This window comes from Anoplopoma fimbria, chromosome 10 (genome assembly GCF_027596085.1).
Source record: "Anoplopoma fimbria isolate UVic2021 breed Golden Eagle Sablefish chromosome 10, Afim_UVic_2022, whole genome shotgun sequence".
Lineage (NCBI taxonomy): Eukaryota > Metazoa > Chordata > Actinopteri > Perciformes > Anoplopomatidae > Anoplopoma > Anoplopoma fimbria.
Window position 1 is genome coordinate 23,093,510 of NC_072458.1, and position 14,449 is coordinate 23,107,958.

At 36.5% G+C, this 14,449-nt stretch overlaps 1 protein-coding gene across 1 annotated transcript; it reads right to left on the reverse strand.

Annotated features, from left to right (window-relative positions):
- Positions 1-405: 405 nt before the first annotated feature.
- LOC129096841 (zinc fingers and homeoboxes protein 1-like) lies at positions 406-13,030 on the reverse strand. Its single transcript, XM_054605518.1, has 8 exons — positions 12,703-13,030; positions 10,445-10,929; positions 8,790-9,422; positions 7,373-7,499; positions 5,228-6,421; positions 4,169-4,300; positions 3,588-4,045; positions 406-2,215 (listed from the first exon to the last, which is right to left on the reverse strand). The coding sequence occupies exons 2-7, from the start codon at positions 10,801-10,803 to the stop codon at positions 3,596-3,598; spliced, it is 2,895 nt and encodes a 964-aa protein (XP_054461493.1). The 5' UTR covers positions 10,804-10,929; positions 12,703-13,030; the 3' UTR covers positions 406-2,215; positions 3,588-3,595.
- Between the last annotated feature and the right edge of the window lie 1,419 nt (positions 13,031-14,449).

Below are 14,449 nucleotides of genomic sequence, written 5' to 3' on the forward strand. Positions count from 1 at the left end.
ATTTCCCAGAATGCCTCTGAACTCGTCAGTAAAAAATACACTCTTTTTGAACCAGTGAAAGTTCGAGGCTCATATTTGAAAAAGCAAAGTTTAATGATCTTGTTTGCTTCTTGTTTTTATTAGTAAAAGTTCTGTTTGATGAAATAATCAATATCATTATTGATTGTTCAGGTATTTATATGTAAAGAACTTCACTCGACTTCTGGTTCTTGATGTTCTTTGTTTTATATCATTATGAATTTAATATTTTGAGGTTTTTAATACAAAAGATACCAATTAAAATGTTTATTAATCTGCCAATTATTTCTTTGTTTTATTATTTAGTCCATTAAATGTCAGAAAATATTGATTAACAGTCAATTATTACATATCATTAATATTATATATTTTTGAGTTTTTAGACTATTGGTCGGACGAAAGAAGACATAAGATAAAAGTTAAATTGTTGAATAATCAATTCATTATTATGTCCATTAAATGTCAAAAAATGTAGTTGTTTTATATCTTTAATATAAATAGAATATATTTTTTAAGTTTTTTAAACTGCTGGTGGGTCTAAAGAAGATATAAGATAATATTAAAATTGTTGATTATTCTTTTTCTTATTTGTTTGGTTCAGTATGTTGTCAATTAAATGTAAAAAAAAGAGACCAAGATTTTCTTTATTTCATTTTATAAATATAAACTGAATATTTTACAAAACATTTAAATGTTTATTAATCTGCCCCTTATTTCCTTGATTTATTAGAATAGAGTAATAAAACAGTCATAATGATTTCCAACGGCTCAACGTTTTCTTTATTTCATGTCATAAATATAAACTTTAATATTATATTAACACTCTTGATTAATCTGCCCCCTTTTTTTTCCATGATTAATTATTTTGTCCATTAAAGTGAAAGTGAGAATAAACCATAATCTTTAGATAACCAACAGTCAAAAATACAAATATATTTAATTCATTGTGATATAAAAAGAAACAGTCTGCTGCTATAAATCCTCTTTAATGAAGATTGTAATGTTCAGATTATGCTGCGGTTTAGTTGTTTTGTAAAAACTAAACAATAGAAACACCTGTAACTCATCAATAATCATAATTAAAACCTGATCAATACATAATAAAATAATAGAATTTACAGATTGTTTCTTATCACAGATGTTTCAATAAATAGTTTGTCAGCTGTAAAGTAACAAACTTTAAACAGAAATGTATTTTATTCAAGTTTATTATATAATTTTATTGTACTTTTGAGACTAAAAGAGATAAAAACAGTTATTGTTGGGCTCTATTTGAAGTTTCTTATGTTAAAGTATGTAATAATAATAATTATAACAATAAATAGAATAATAAATTGGATAAGATAAGTGAAAAAGCTTTAAGGTGGACTTTCCCTTTAGTGTCTCTTGTTTTCCATCCTTCAGCGATTTTATTTTGAAAGGTATCTTCACAAACTGAATCGATGTCATTGAAACTGAATGGACCCAAACACCTGCTTACATAGAAAGTATCACCATATTCAAAAGAACTCATAATAGCAGAATAAAAGTATAATGGATTCAGTCCCCATTTTTTATTTATATATATCGTTAAGACTTTAAAAAAAAAATACAAAAAAGTCAAAACGCAGATGTGGAATTCAATCCAGCACCGATTCTCTTTTGATTTGAAACAAGAACGTATAAACAGAATGGCACTAATTTGAGTTGTCTATTCACAAAATAATAAAACAAACACAGAACAGCAGGATGTTCTCATTGTTTGGAGCGAGGACGTTCTCTTAAGAAAATGTTCCTTTATTCTGAAAAAAGTTATTCTTTATTGTTGAGAAAAACCCATGCGAGGTCTCACCTCTTACTTTAAAAACATTTCTTTTTTTTTTCGTGTATGAAAAATGACATAAAAGCCCTGTCATTCCCACCAAAATAAAAGCCTGGTTATTTGTACAGGGGTGGAACTTACTCGCTCGCAGCGACGTTTTGGTGAGTCGTCCTGCGCGTTTTGATTGGTCCCCACAGTTCATCAGTGAAAAACAAACTACATCCTGGTTCTTTGTCCTTTTGATTCAGCTCCATCGTCTCAGTGCTTCTCAGCTGCATCGGAACCCAAAGTTCATCTCAAAAAGGCACAAACCCGTCCGTTTAGTTAACGTGTCCTCCAGCTGAGAAACACTGACACGTCGTCCTCAATGTCGGGGGGGGGGGGGCAACGCTGATGCTGTGGAATGAAAGGAAAATGTACAATTATTCTTTGTTTTATATCATTATATATTTAATATTTTTAAGTTTTTAATACAAATGTTTATTAATCTATTTCCTTGATTTAATATTTTGTCAATTAAATGTCAGAAAATATTGATTAACAGTCATATTATTACATATCATTAATATTATTATATATTTTTGAGTTTTTAGACTGTTTGTCGGACAAAAGAAGACATAAGATAAAAGTTAAATTGTTGAATAATCCGACTTTTGTTTCCTTAATTCATTATTTTGTCCATTAAATGTAAAACAAATGTGAATTTCCCAGAGACGAAGGCTCCTAGTTTTCTTTGTTTTATATCTTTAATATAAATTAAATGAATAACGATAAATCCCTGCTACTTAATTCAGATTCAGATAATGAAATGCTCCAAATAAACTTATTATATGCAAATAAAAACTGATTAAAAGACTTTATTCTGTCTCTTCTTAATCTCTGCAGGAGAACCCTTCCACCTCCTCTTCAAAAGGAGAACCACAGGAGGATCCAGATGTGATGCCGATCCCTCCGGATGTCAGAGATCATCTCCTCGTGAGCCTTTTACTCCCAATCTGGTGTTTTTATTAAGATTTTATTTTTATAGTAAAGATTATTAATAAAAGACCATGACATCATATGTCATTGAAAGTCATTAGAATGTTGTTAAAAGTTGAAAAAAGTCATATGTCGTTAAAATAAATCATAAAAAGGTCATTTTATTGTATATCGTAAAAAGTCGTTAAAAATTCATGAGATCAATTATTTGTTGTCAATAAATAATTTTTTGTTGCCGTGTGTTTATTTTATGAAATCTAATGGGTATAGATCATAGTACATTTTGTGAAAAGTCATAGCATAGTACGTCGTAAAAAAATTAAAAGTAATTGTATAGTATGTCGTAAAAAAAAAAAGTCATAGTATAGTATGTCGTAAAAATCTTAAGTCATAGTATAGTATGTCGTAAAAAAAGTAAAAAAAAAGTCATAGTATGTCGTAAAAAGTAAAAAAAAAAAAGTAATATAGTATGTCGTAAAAAAGTTAAAAAAAAGTCATAGTATGTAGTAAAAAGTCGTAAAAAAGTAATTGTATAGTATGTCGTAAAAAAGTGAAAAAGAAGTCAGTATAGTTTGTCGTAAAAAAGTTTTAAAAAAAAACATAGTATAGTATGTCGTAAAAATACATATAAATAGTATAGTATGTCACCATAGATAATATATAGAAGTCATAAAGTCAGGGTGTAGTTTGCGTAACGTCTCCTGCTTCAGCGCTTCACAGTTTTTAATAAAGAGGTTCAGACGACTCACGTTCTTTGTTTCATTATCAGTTAACAGAAAATGAATCTCACCTCTCTGCTCATGTCTGCTCCTCTGTCTGGGGCTGTGATTGGCTGACGCCTTTAGATTCCTCCTGGATGACTTCATCTTCATCCCCCTCGGCTTCCTCCTTGTCCTCATCTTCCTCCTCCTCTTCCTCGTTGCAGTCGTCGTCAGTGGCTTCCTCTCCTTGTTCTTTCACCTCCATCTCCCCTTCGCTGTCTGCATGATCTGCTGCAGCTTCTTCCTCCTCCTCCTCTTCTTCTTCCTCGTCCTCCTCCTCTTCGTCCTCTTCCTCTCCCTCTCCCTCGGCCTCCTCTTCGCTGAAGGGCTCCTTGCCCTCCTCTGACCTCTTGGTGGCCTCGGAGAACCAGTCCCTCACCTGCTCGTAGCTCATGCTGGACTTCGTCACCAGGTCGTCCAGGTCTTTCTCACTCAGGGCTCGGTGTTTGAGGAAGTAGTCCTTCAGGAACGACTTACCGGACTTCACCTGCAGGACAGAGACAAACTTTACACCTTAAAGTACCAACATTTGTTTTACTTAATTTAGATAAAGACATCTGAAATTATAAGGAAACACTAAAAACTATGATTTAGTTTAAGCCACACGGACCTTGATGGTGGTGGCGCCCCCCTGTGGTGAACGTTTGCAGGGATACGGCCGGCGTGTCCTCCTGGACCAACCGCGGAAACGCTTCCTGGACTTCTTCTGGGTCTTAGCTCCACCGTTCAGCGCCTCGTCCACCTTAAAAGGGACAGTGTGAAAGTTTTAGTGGCATCAATAAACATCTAAATACCCCTAAGCTAAGCCCCTCCCCTTTCAAACATGTCAGAGAACTATGGTGGCCTTCAAGAAGGGAGAGGTGTCTGTAGGATTTTAGTACGACGAGGCAAAATTCTTGTTATTGAAAACATGTAAGAGATTTTAACAACAAATACATTTATTTATAATATAGAAATAACTAAATATTATTTCTAGAGCAGCAACAGTTATGTTCACAACAGCAAAGTCACTTTATAAATCCATAAATATCTCACTGGAAACTAATGTAAATTAAATAGATTTAAAAAGAATGACATTTACAGAAAAGCTTTTGGCCGATCGTTCATTACACAAGTAAAAAAAGTGGTGGTGGATTAGAGACTGCAGCCAGAGCCGATTGAATTAGGTTTCACTTTCGTTTACATGTTCACAGACGTATTTGATTGTATTGGCTCTTGCTAGAGCCAGTGTCCATTCTGGGCTACAGTAGAAACATGGCGGTGCTAGGTGGAGGACTCCGTCCAACCCGATCCCTATGTAGATATAAATGGCTTTTCTAAACTAACGAAAACGACTCTTAGTTTCAAGTGTTTAAATACGGATTAAAACATAGTTATGAATATTGTATTCAATACATGCCATTAAATGTTACACACTGTTCCTTTAAATACAAATGTTAAAGTCCATGTAGCTGTCAAAGTCAAGGTTCGCCAAAGAAGTACAGATATTGCCTTCCTGTTGGGTTTAAGGCATACCTCCAAGAGGCTTTTTTGTACGTTGCATCACGCTACATGTACCTACCAAATTTCCTACAGATCGGGGAAACGCAATGCTGGGGCTACTCAATAGGGGGCGCTATTGAGAGAATTTGTCACACTGCCTTTGGACTACAGTATCAGACGGCGTTACCTTTCCGCTCTGGTAGAGGTAGAACCACTTCAGGTTGCTGTTCTTGCAGGCGTATCTTGTGTCTCCGAACCAGTTGACGATGTACGTCCTCGGCAGGCCGCTCTCCTCCGCCATCTCGTCGTACTCCTCCGACGTCGGCCACTGTGAGCGGACGAAGGCCTTCTTCAGGATGTGGAGCTGCTCCGGCGTCTTCTTCATCGTCTTCCTGCTGGAGGGCGGCGTGCTCTGACGCTCCCGCGCCAAGGACGAAGCCGCGGCGGCCGGTTTCACGTTCTCGCCGTCCCCCTCGTCCTCGTCCTCCTTCGAGGGCATTTTCCGCCTCTCGGTGAACCAGGCGTCGACCTCGCGCCGCGTCAGCTTCGTCACGGCTCGCAGTCGGCTCAGCTCCTCGTCCGGAGGCGTGTCTGATTTCTGGAAGCTGGCCTCCAGGATGAGCAGCTGCTCCGGAGTCTTCTCCTTGAACTTCTGCGGCGTGAAGTCCGGGAAGGCGTGGCGGAATTTGACCCGAGGGTCGCTGGTGGAGCCGGACGGGGCGTTGGCGGACGTCGGGGAGCAATCGCTGGCGTCGTCGCTGGAGTCGATGACGATGGTGGTGGCGGCGGCGCTGTCGCTGTTGTTGCTGTCGTTAAGGCTGCCGCTCCTCCCTCCTCGTCCGCCTCCCAGCACTTTAGGGGGCGGGGCCTCGCTCAGCAGGACGCCGTGGTGATCCTTGGAGTTCCTCTGGTTGTAGCGCGTGTCACTGAACCACTTCTTTATCGCCCGTTTGGAAAGTTTGGTGACCTGCATGAGTCGCGATATCTCCGCCTCGGTGGCGAACTGCCTCCGTCCGTAGCTCGCCTTCAGCTCCGCCAGCTGCTCCTTCGACTTCTTCGGTTTGGCCGCCGACGCGTCCAGACTGAGCGCCGCGCCGGCCGACATCTCTGTCTTTGATTCAGACGTCGACGGTTCGGCGGCTTTGGGCTGGTTGCCGGGGACGCCGGCGACCGTCAGGGTGATGGGGGAGGCGACCGGCATGCCGCTCCCGTTACCGGCCACCTGCGTGAGGACGAGGCCCGACTGGCCGACGATCTGGCAGGTCTGGAAGATGGACTGCAGGCCGTTGGTGGCCGCGGCGATGTTGGCGGGGATGACGGTGATGGTCTGAGGGACGGTCTGCACGGTGCCGTTAAACTTCTTCCTCCTCGCCTCCTCAACCTAAAGAGAGAAGAAACCAGACTGTGAGGCTTTTAGGTTTACTGAACATGAAGTTCATCTCATAAGTGGACAATTCTTCCTGGTGTACAGTCAAACACACAAACACACAAACAAACAACAAACAAAACAGCTCATCTTATCAAATTAACAATTAAGTTCTGAATAGAAACAAAATTGTCACTTTAACAAACAAACAAATATAAATACCAATTCCTCATGAATTCATAGCCAACTTAATTTTGACTTCATCCCAAATAACTATTCTTTCTTAAAAGAACATTTAACTACATATTCATCAATCATGCGCTTTCACATTCTTTCCCCAAATTTTACATTTTAACACTTCTAAATCACAAGAGATACTGTTTTAACAAAATTTGAACCAATATTTGGCTTTGTGCAAACATGTTTTGTGCATGCTTTAGGCAGCATGAACCTTCTTTCAGTTGTATTTTGTGTTAAATAATTGTTTAGAGCAAACTGAGGGAATAACCGTTCACAGTACATTTCTCACTAGATTTAACAAAGCAGGTCTGGTGTAACTGGACAGAATTACTGGAAAAACAAACTTCTGCTGTGATGAACAAAATGTAAAATGCATATGAAATGGGATCAATTGATTGTGTCATAAAGTCACGACTGCCGACTGTTTTTCAGCTGATCGGTCGAGACAATCAATCAATATTCAAACCCTCCTCAAACATCGCAACTTTCCCTTTAAGAATTCTTCTCCTTGGACTTCCTTCCTCCAAACATCAAACAAACAATATCTGCTCCCGTCTCTTCTATTCTATAGCAAGAGGCCTGAATCATGTAACTAGCTAACATTTAATTAAGACAGAAGGTAGAGAATCAGGAAGAAGTTTCCCTTAGAAAATGTCCAGACCCTTTCCAACCCTTAAAAACAGAAGTGTATCATTCAGACTGAAACAGTGTTGGATGAGCACCGACCTCCTCCGGCGTCCAGCTGACTCCGTGTTTCAGCCTCTGAGCAGAAAACCAGACCTTGATCTGCTCCTCGCTGAACTTCGTCTGTGAAGACAAACCCATGATCTCCGACACCGAAGGATACGGAAACCTGCAAAAAACAAAAAACACGTCAGAGTTTGATCAGTTTGGTTTTCTACAAACTGATCTGTGAAAGAAGGAAAGGAAACAACAGTGAAGAAACAGTAAAAAACTATTGGGGCTGGAATGAAAACTTTGCTTTGTTCACTTTTCTATTTATTTATAATATAACAAGGGCTCTCCCGTCTACATGACATAATATATTACCTCCAAAGTAGGACAAGATAATAAGATTTATTAATCCCCGAGGAAATTGTTGTTCCAGAGTTGGATCAAAGATTATGTAATTAAAATGTTTATCTGTAATTAAACATATTGACCTAAAGGGACTTTTCAAAAAGATCATTTATGACAAAGAGAGAGAGGAGAGCATCAAATCAGCACAAAAACTTGGTTCTTGACAATTAATAAAATAATTATTAAGTTGTCAATAATCAAAAGTAACCAATTTATTTTCTGCTAACAGACTTTTTGCTGCAGTGGGGAAACGGACACATATTTGTCCTTTAACCCTCTAAACCCCAAAAACCCACCGGCGGTATTGAAAAGCATATTTTCTTTAAGAAATTCCCCAAACTACACTGTTTATCACATCCAGAAGCTCTTCAAAAACAAAAGATTTTCATCTGTCAGACGGTCTATGAACACGAAGAACGCTTCCATCAGAAAAAGCAACCAAAAATAAGATAAAAATTGTGATATTTCATCAAAAACATTTTATTTAAAGTCTCGGCCTGAATAAACCCTTTGCTTAAACTAGATTCTGTAAAAAACATTTAATTCTGACCTCCTCAACACAACTGAGAAGCCATTATTGATTCTCTTGAGACCAACAGTCATGTGACCAAAAATTATTTGAACTTCAGGCTGCTGAACACAGAGAGGAGCGGCTGTAAGTAGAGGTTAGAACAATGTTAATAGTTTGATGTATATAACATTTAGAGACTCTAAACATTGGTATTACTTGTGGTAACTTTGAGAAATGTTGGATATAAAGATTCCATTGTTTTCCAATTTTTGTAAAATAAATTATCGAAGAAATTAAACTTGCCTTTTTTTCTTTTGTTATGATTTCTGGCATTATAACTGTGTTACTCTACACTAAAGACATGTGTGAGTTCTCTCTACTTCTAGCCATGATTGTTCTGTTTCCAAAGAGGAGCCGGACTTTATATTGTAGAGAGAATGAAGGCCATAGAGAGAAAAATGTGACAAAAAAACACCCCAAAACTGCTCCTGCTTCAGAGGGATATTCTATAATAATAAACATTATTTCAGGAGTCAGGTGATCAGCGGTTACCTGTTGTAGGCGCTGACCAGCAGGACGTTGTTGTCCATGGCCGTGTTGTAGGTGGGGATGCTGCTGATGGGGATGAGGAGCTGAGTCTGCGTCTGAGAACAGTTCTGCTGGTTCTGCAGGGCCGACAGAACCTGAGCCAGCGTCCCGGGGGGCAGCACGGCGCCGCCCGAGCCCCCTTTGATCTGCAGCAGGTTGGGGCTGTTGACCATGATGCTCTGCGGGACGGCGTGGACCTGCATCGGCGTGGAGACCTGGATGAGGCGGGGGGTGATGGCGGCGGCGCTGACGGGGGTCACCGGGGCCGGAGACAGCGTGGGCGGCTCCTTGTTCTCGTCGTCCTCGTCGTCGCTCTCCACCTTGATGACGTCGTCTACGGCCATCTTGTGCAGGGTGGAGAACTTCTTGGGGTCCGGCCGGCTCTTGATCCTCATGATGGGCGTCTTGCTGAGGGCGATGCCTCGGCGGGACGTCTCCTCCGCCTCGTCGTCCTCCACCTTGACGAAGCTGCCGTCGAAGGTGAGGTCGTTGACCGTCTGCTGGAAGACCGTCTCGTTGTTTCGCTTCACCATCGTCCGGGTGAAGCTGTCCTCGCCCGGGTGGAGGCGAGCGTTGTGGGCCTGCAGCGTGTCGTAACTGGACGGGAGGAATGTGGGTCAACACTTCTTTCATCAGATGGTACAAAAATATAGATTCTGACTGGATCGCACCAACAAGTATTTATTAAATCCAAGATCAGTTCTAATCAGAGTTTATTAAAACTAGATTTATCATTAAGCAGAGCTCTGCTGCACAATTAAAAACGAATCTTCTTTTAGTAAATCCAAGTTCAAACCTAAATTAATTGAGCATAATTAACATGACTTACTCAAATTAAAATATTTGTTTGGCCCCTGTATGAATTAACAAAATGTTAGATTGTTTGTAACTAAAAAGGCTGTTAGTTATCTTAACGTCACTCATGTAGCTCTAATTTCCCCTTTTTGAGAAAAACTTGTTGACCGAACAAATTATAGATTATATATAAGAAAAAGATAAAAATGGACAAACCTCCTTAAGTGTAAATGTAAAGTTAATACTGGATCACAGTTTAAATTGGAGTTTCATGATTTGGTGCAACAGAATTAAATTTGAGTAAAACTAAATTAATGTCAAGAGAAGTTTAAATTTGATTCCTTCTTAATTTAAAAAAAGTTATTAATTTTGATGCAACGTAATTTTAAACCTTGATTTAATCTGTTTTAAAATAAATCCTATTTGTTGCAATGAAGGCTAAATAAAAATGTTCTCTGTTGCACAATTAAAAACTAATAAAAAACTAATAATAAAACTTAAAGAAAACGGTCTGTATTTATTAACAAAACTTCACGATGTTTGCTGGCTCGCTCCTGTTTGTACGCTCGCTTAAATTAGCATTTGAGGGACAAATTAAGTATTTTATAGGATATGAAAACATAACATTAATTAAATGGTTTTTTTTACATTTATCTCATTGGAGAGCATGCAAATGGAACATTCTTTAAACAATTAAAGGAATAGTTTTCTTCATGTTTTGGCTGGTAAATGTACTTCTTTTTTATCCTTTGAAGGTGTTGATATTGTGGCATCAAAATGAAAGACCTCTACTCTGGGCTCGTGCATAAACACCCGTGTTGTACCTCTTGGTGTGGTAGTCACACTCCATGCAGACGTACGAGGTGTTGATGACGACGTCCGGGTGCTCCGTGTCTACGTGCATGGTGAACAGGTTGAGCTCCGACGTCTGGAAGCTGCAGTATTTGCACTCGTAGCCTCCCTCCGCCGCGCTGGAGTCCAGGCAGTGGTCCGACACCGACTTCAGGTCCGCGTCCTCGGCCTGCTCCTCCAGGAGACCGGGGAGCTCCGAGGAGGAGGCCGCCGCCGCCACGCCGTTACTGTCCTCTGGCTCAGCCGTGACGTCCTCCATCTCCTGGTCCGAGTCCACGGCCTCTCGAGGGGGCACCATGCAGGGCGTGGTGGATTTCCTCCTGCTCGACATCCTGAGGTTTACGGAGAGCGATGTGTCTTACAGAGTGTCAGAGATGTCTCAGTTCAAGTCGTCCTGCTGTGGCTCCATAAAGAAGGACGTCTTCAGTTAAATGTGTCCCTCTGTTGTCCTCAACTCCTGAAGAAGAGACAGAAACAAAGTGTCAGAGGATTTATGATCGTACATGATTCATAAAACATAAACTTCTGTTTCCTGTTTGTAGCAGTAGATGTTCCTCATTTAGTTCATAGGGTGTGTTCAGGTACAAATGACAAATGAAACACCTGGAAGTCAAACAGATTATTGGCCAACATTCTGTTTTTACCTGAACATATAACAATCATTTTGATCGGGATCCCTTAAGTTAACGCTTTAAAGAATATATATATAATGCACATTATTAACTTTGTGGGAAATATTACTGTATAAAAGACACATTATATCAAAACATATCTGTAGCATCTCATTTTTATTTAGCTTTCAATAAGAACAATAATTTTGTTGACCCATTGATTACACTACTTTTGATATTTACATAATAAATTCAAAATTTCAGGCATTTTTATTGTTTTAGACGGGATGAAACTCTGCTCAATATTGAATATATGTTTTAAATATTAACACATATATTACCATGTATCTGATTAATGCAAGTAAATATATTTTACTTTATGTTGTAATTGTCCCATTGTATGTTGTAATTGTCCCATTGTATGTTGTAATTGTCCATTGGTCCCATTTTATGTTGAAATTGTCCCATTGGTCCCATTATATGTTAAGATTGTCCCATTGTATGTCATTACAGTCCTGAAATGTTTTTGTTCAGGCACTTTATAACTTTATTTATGTATACATTATATATATAATAATAATATTATGTAATATTTAATGTAATATATATAATATTATGTAATATTTAATGTAATATATATAATATTATGTAATATATATAATAATATTATGTAATATTTAATGTAATATATATATAATAATATGATGTAATATTGAATGTAATATATATATAATAATATTATGTAATATTTAATGTAATATATATATAATAATATTAATATTTAATATATATATATATAATATTATGTAATATTTGTAATAATATAATATATAATAATAATATTATGTAATATTTAATGTAATATATATAATAATATTATGTAATATTTAATGTAATATATATATAATAATATTATGTAATATTTAATGTAATATATATAATAATATTATGTAATATTTATATAATATATATATATAATATATAATATTATGTAATATATATAATAATATTATGTAATATTTAATGTAATATATATATAATAATATGTAATATTTAATATAATATATATATAATAATATTATGTAATATTTATGTAATATATATATATAATATTATGTAATATATATAATAATATTATGTAATATTTAATGTAATATATATATAATAATATTATGTAATATTTAATGTAATATATATATAATAATATTATATAATATATATAATAATATTTATGTAATATATATAATAATATTATGTAATATTTAATATATATATAATATATATATAATAATATTATGTAATATTTAATGTAATATATATATAATAATATTATGTAATATTTAATGTAATATATATATAATAATATTATGTAATATATATAATAATATTATGTATAGTTGTAATTTGTGTGTAAATTGAATTAATTGATTAATATTTACAACTTCCGGTTTGCAGGCTTCAGGTGCATGCTGGGTAAAAAAAAACCAAAAGCACTTCCGGTTAGCATAGCTAGCTCAACGCTGTGTTTGCACGAGAGGCGGCGGATGTGATGAAGCGGCGCGAGCCACCACGCACGCGCCCTCGACCCTACCTGCGTGCGTGCGTGCGTGCGTGCGTACCTGTAGAATCAGCGCCGTGGACGCGCACCGTCACACAGCGCGGTTAGCGGGCTAGTGGCTATGGCTCCGTAGCTTCGTAGCTCCTCGGGTGCTTCCGCCTTTTTCCCGAACGCACGGAGGAGCCATCGGAGTCCGGACTGGATTCCGGAGGGGGACGCGGACGGGAGCTGGCGCTGCCCGCCTGTCGGCTCCGGTTCTCGGCCGGCCGCAGCGCTCCTGCTCCTTGGTTTGGGTCAGTGAAGAGGAGCGCTCCGTGAAGACGGCTCCGACAGTCCGACGCCGAGTCCAGCGGGGAGGACGGCGGCCATGTTCGATACCGCCGCGGGAGCGAGCGAAGACCCGGAGCGCGTCCGGTGGAAGGGTTTCAGAATAAGAGCGCGGGAATGGAGTTAAAGGAGAAACGTTACAACAATAAAACACCGAGAGAAGTGACAGAAGCACAGTTAATTAATTAGATATTAATATTAGATTAATAAAATATAAATAACAGAAGCACATTTAATTAATTAATTTAATATTAGATTAATTAATTAATATAGATTAATAACATATAAATAACAGAAGCACATTTAATTAATTTATTAATATTAAATTAATAAAATATAAATAACAGAAGCACACTTAATTAATTCAAGATTAATATTAGATTAATAAATAATGACAGAAGCACATTTAATTAATTTAATTATATTAAATGAAATGGAATTAATTTAATCTATTTAATTAAATTAATTTATAATGAATTAATTAGATTAGTATTAGATTAATGAAATATAAATAACAAAAGCACATTTAATTAATTTAAGATTAATATTAGATTAATGAAATATAAATAACAAAAGTACATTTAATTAATTCATTTAAGATTAATATTAGATTAATAAAAATATAAATAACAAAAGCACATTTAAAATGAGGGGTTTTATTGCACATATTTTATATACTTCTGGGTTGATTTATTCATTAAATTAATTTAATTATATTAAATTAAATGTAATTAATGAATTCAATGAAATTAATTTATAATTAATTAATTGAAATTAATTAGATTAATATTATGTAATAATTTGAATCTGCAAAAGCCATCAGATAAATGTAAAAAAAAAAAACATTAAATTCCTGATATGTGGTTTGTTCTCAGATACAACTATAAATTAATGTTTTTATAATATAAATACTGTTTTAATTATATAATAACAATACGGGTTGTATAAATTAGTTCAATAGAAGTGTTATATTTATTAAAAACAAAATATTTTGGTTATTATTTTTGTATAATTACAGCTTTTTTCAAAATGTAATCTTTTTGTATTAATTATTTTTCTTCCTATAAATAAAAATACAGAATTATATCTATTTGTATATGATTTATTTAGAATCTAATGTATTGTTATTTCCATTGATTGCTGTATTATGTGTTTGTTTTGCTTAATTCCAATGACTTTATTTTGAAGGTCTCCCTGTTAAACGGATATGAACGTCTGCGTGCTGACGTGAGTTTGACGGCATTTTTTATCTGTACGTCATTACGTCACAGGCCGACGTCAGGAGTGTGTTCTCACTGTGTTCTCACTGTGTGCTGTAGTTATGCAAGAAGTGTCAGTCACACACTGTTCTAAAGTCACAGGGGCTTTAATGTTTACTACTCTGAGCCTTTACTTAAGTAAAAGCACTTGTACAACAATGTAAAAATACTCTGTTACAAGTAAAAGTTAAGGATAAAATAAGTAAAAAAGCATTAGTGACC

What these genes read in the sequence shown, in the direction of transcription:
- LOC129096841 (XM_054605518.1), bottom strand. Translation starts at nt 10,803, where the DNA reads ATGTCGAGCAGGAGGAAATCCACCACGCCCTGCATGGTGCCCCCTCGA. An exon ending in TCAGCTGGACGCCGGAGGAG is followed by an intron (nt 6,422 to 7,372) that starts GTCGGTGCTCAT and finishes TTCTCTCTTTAG; the next exon opens with GTTGAGGAGGCGAGGAGGAA. An exon ending in ACCTCTACCAGAGCGGAAAG is followed by an intron (nt 4,301 to 5,227) that starts GTAACGCCGTCT and finishes GTCCCTTTTAAG; the next exon opens with GTGGACGAGGCGCTGAACGG.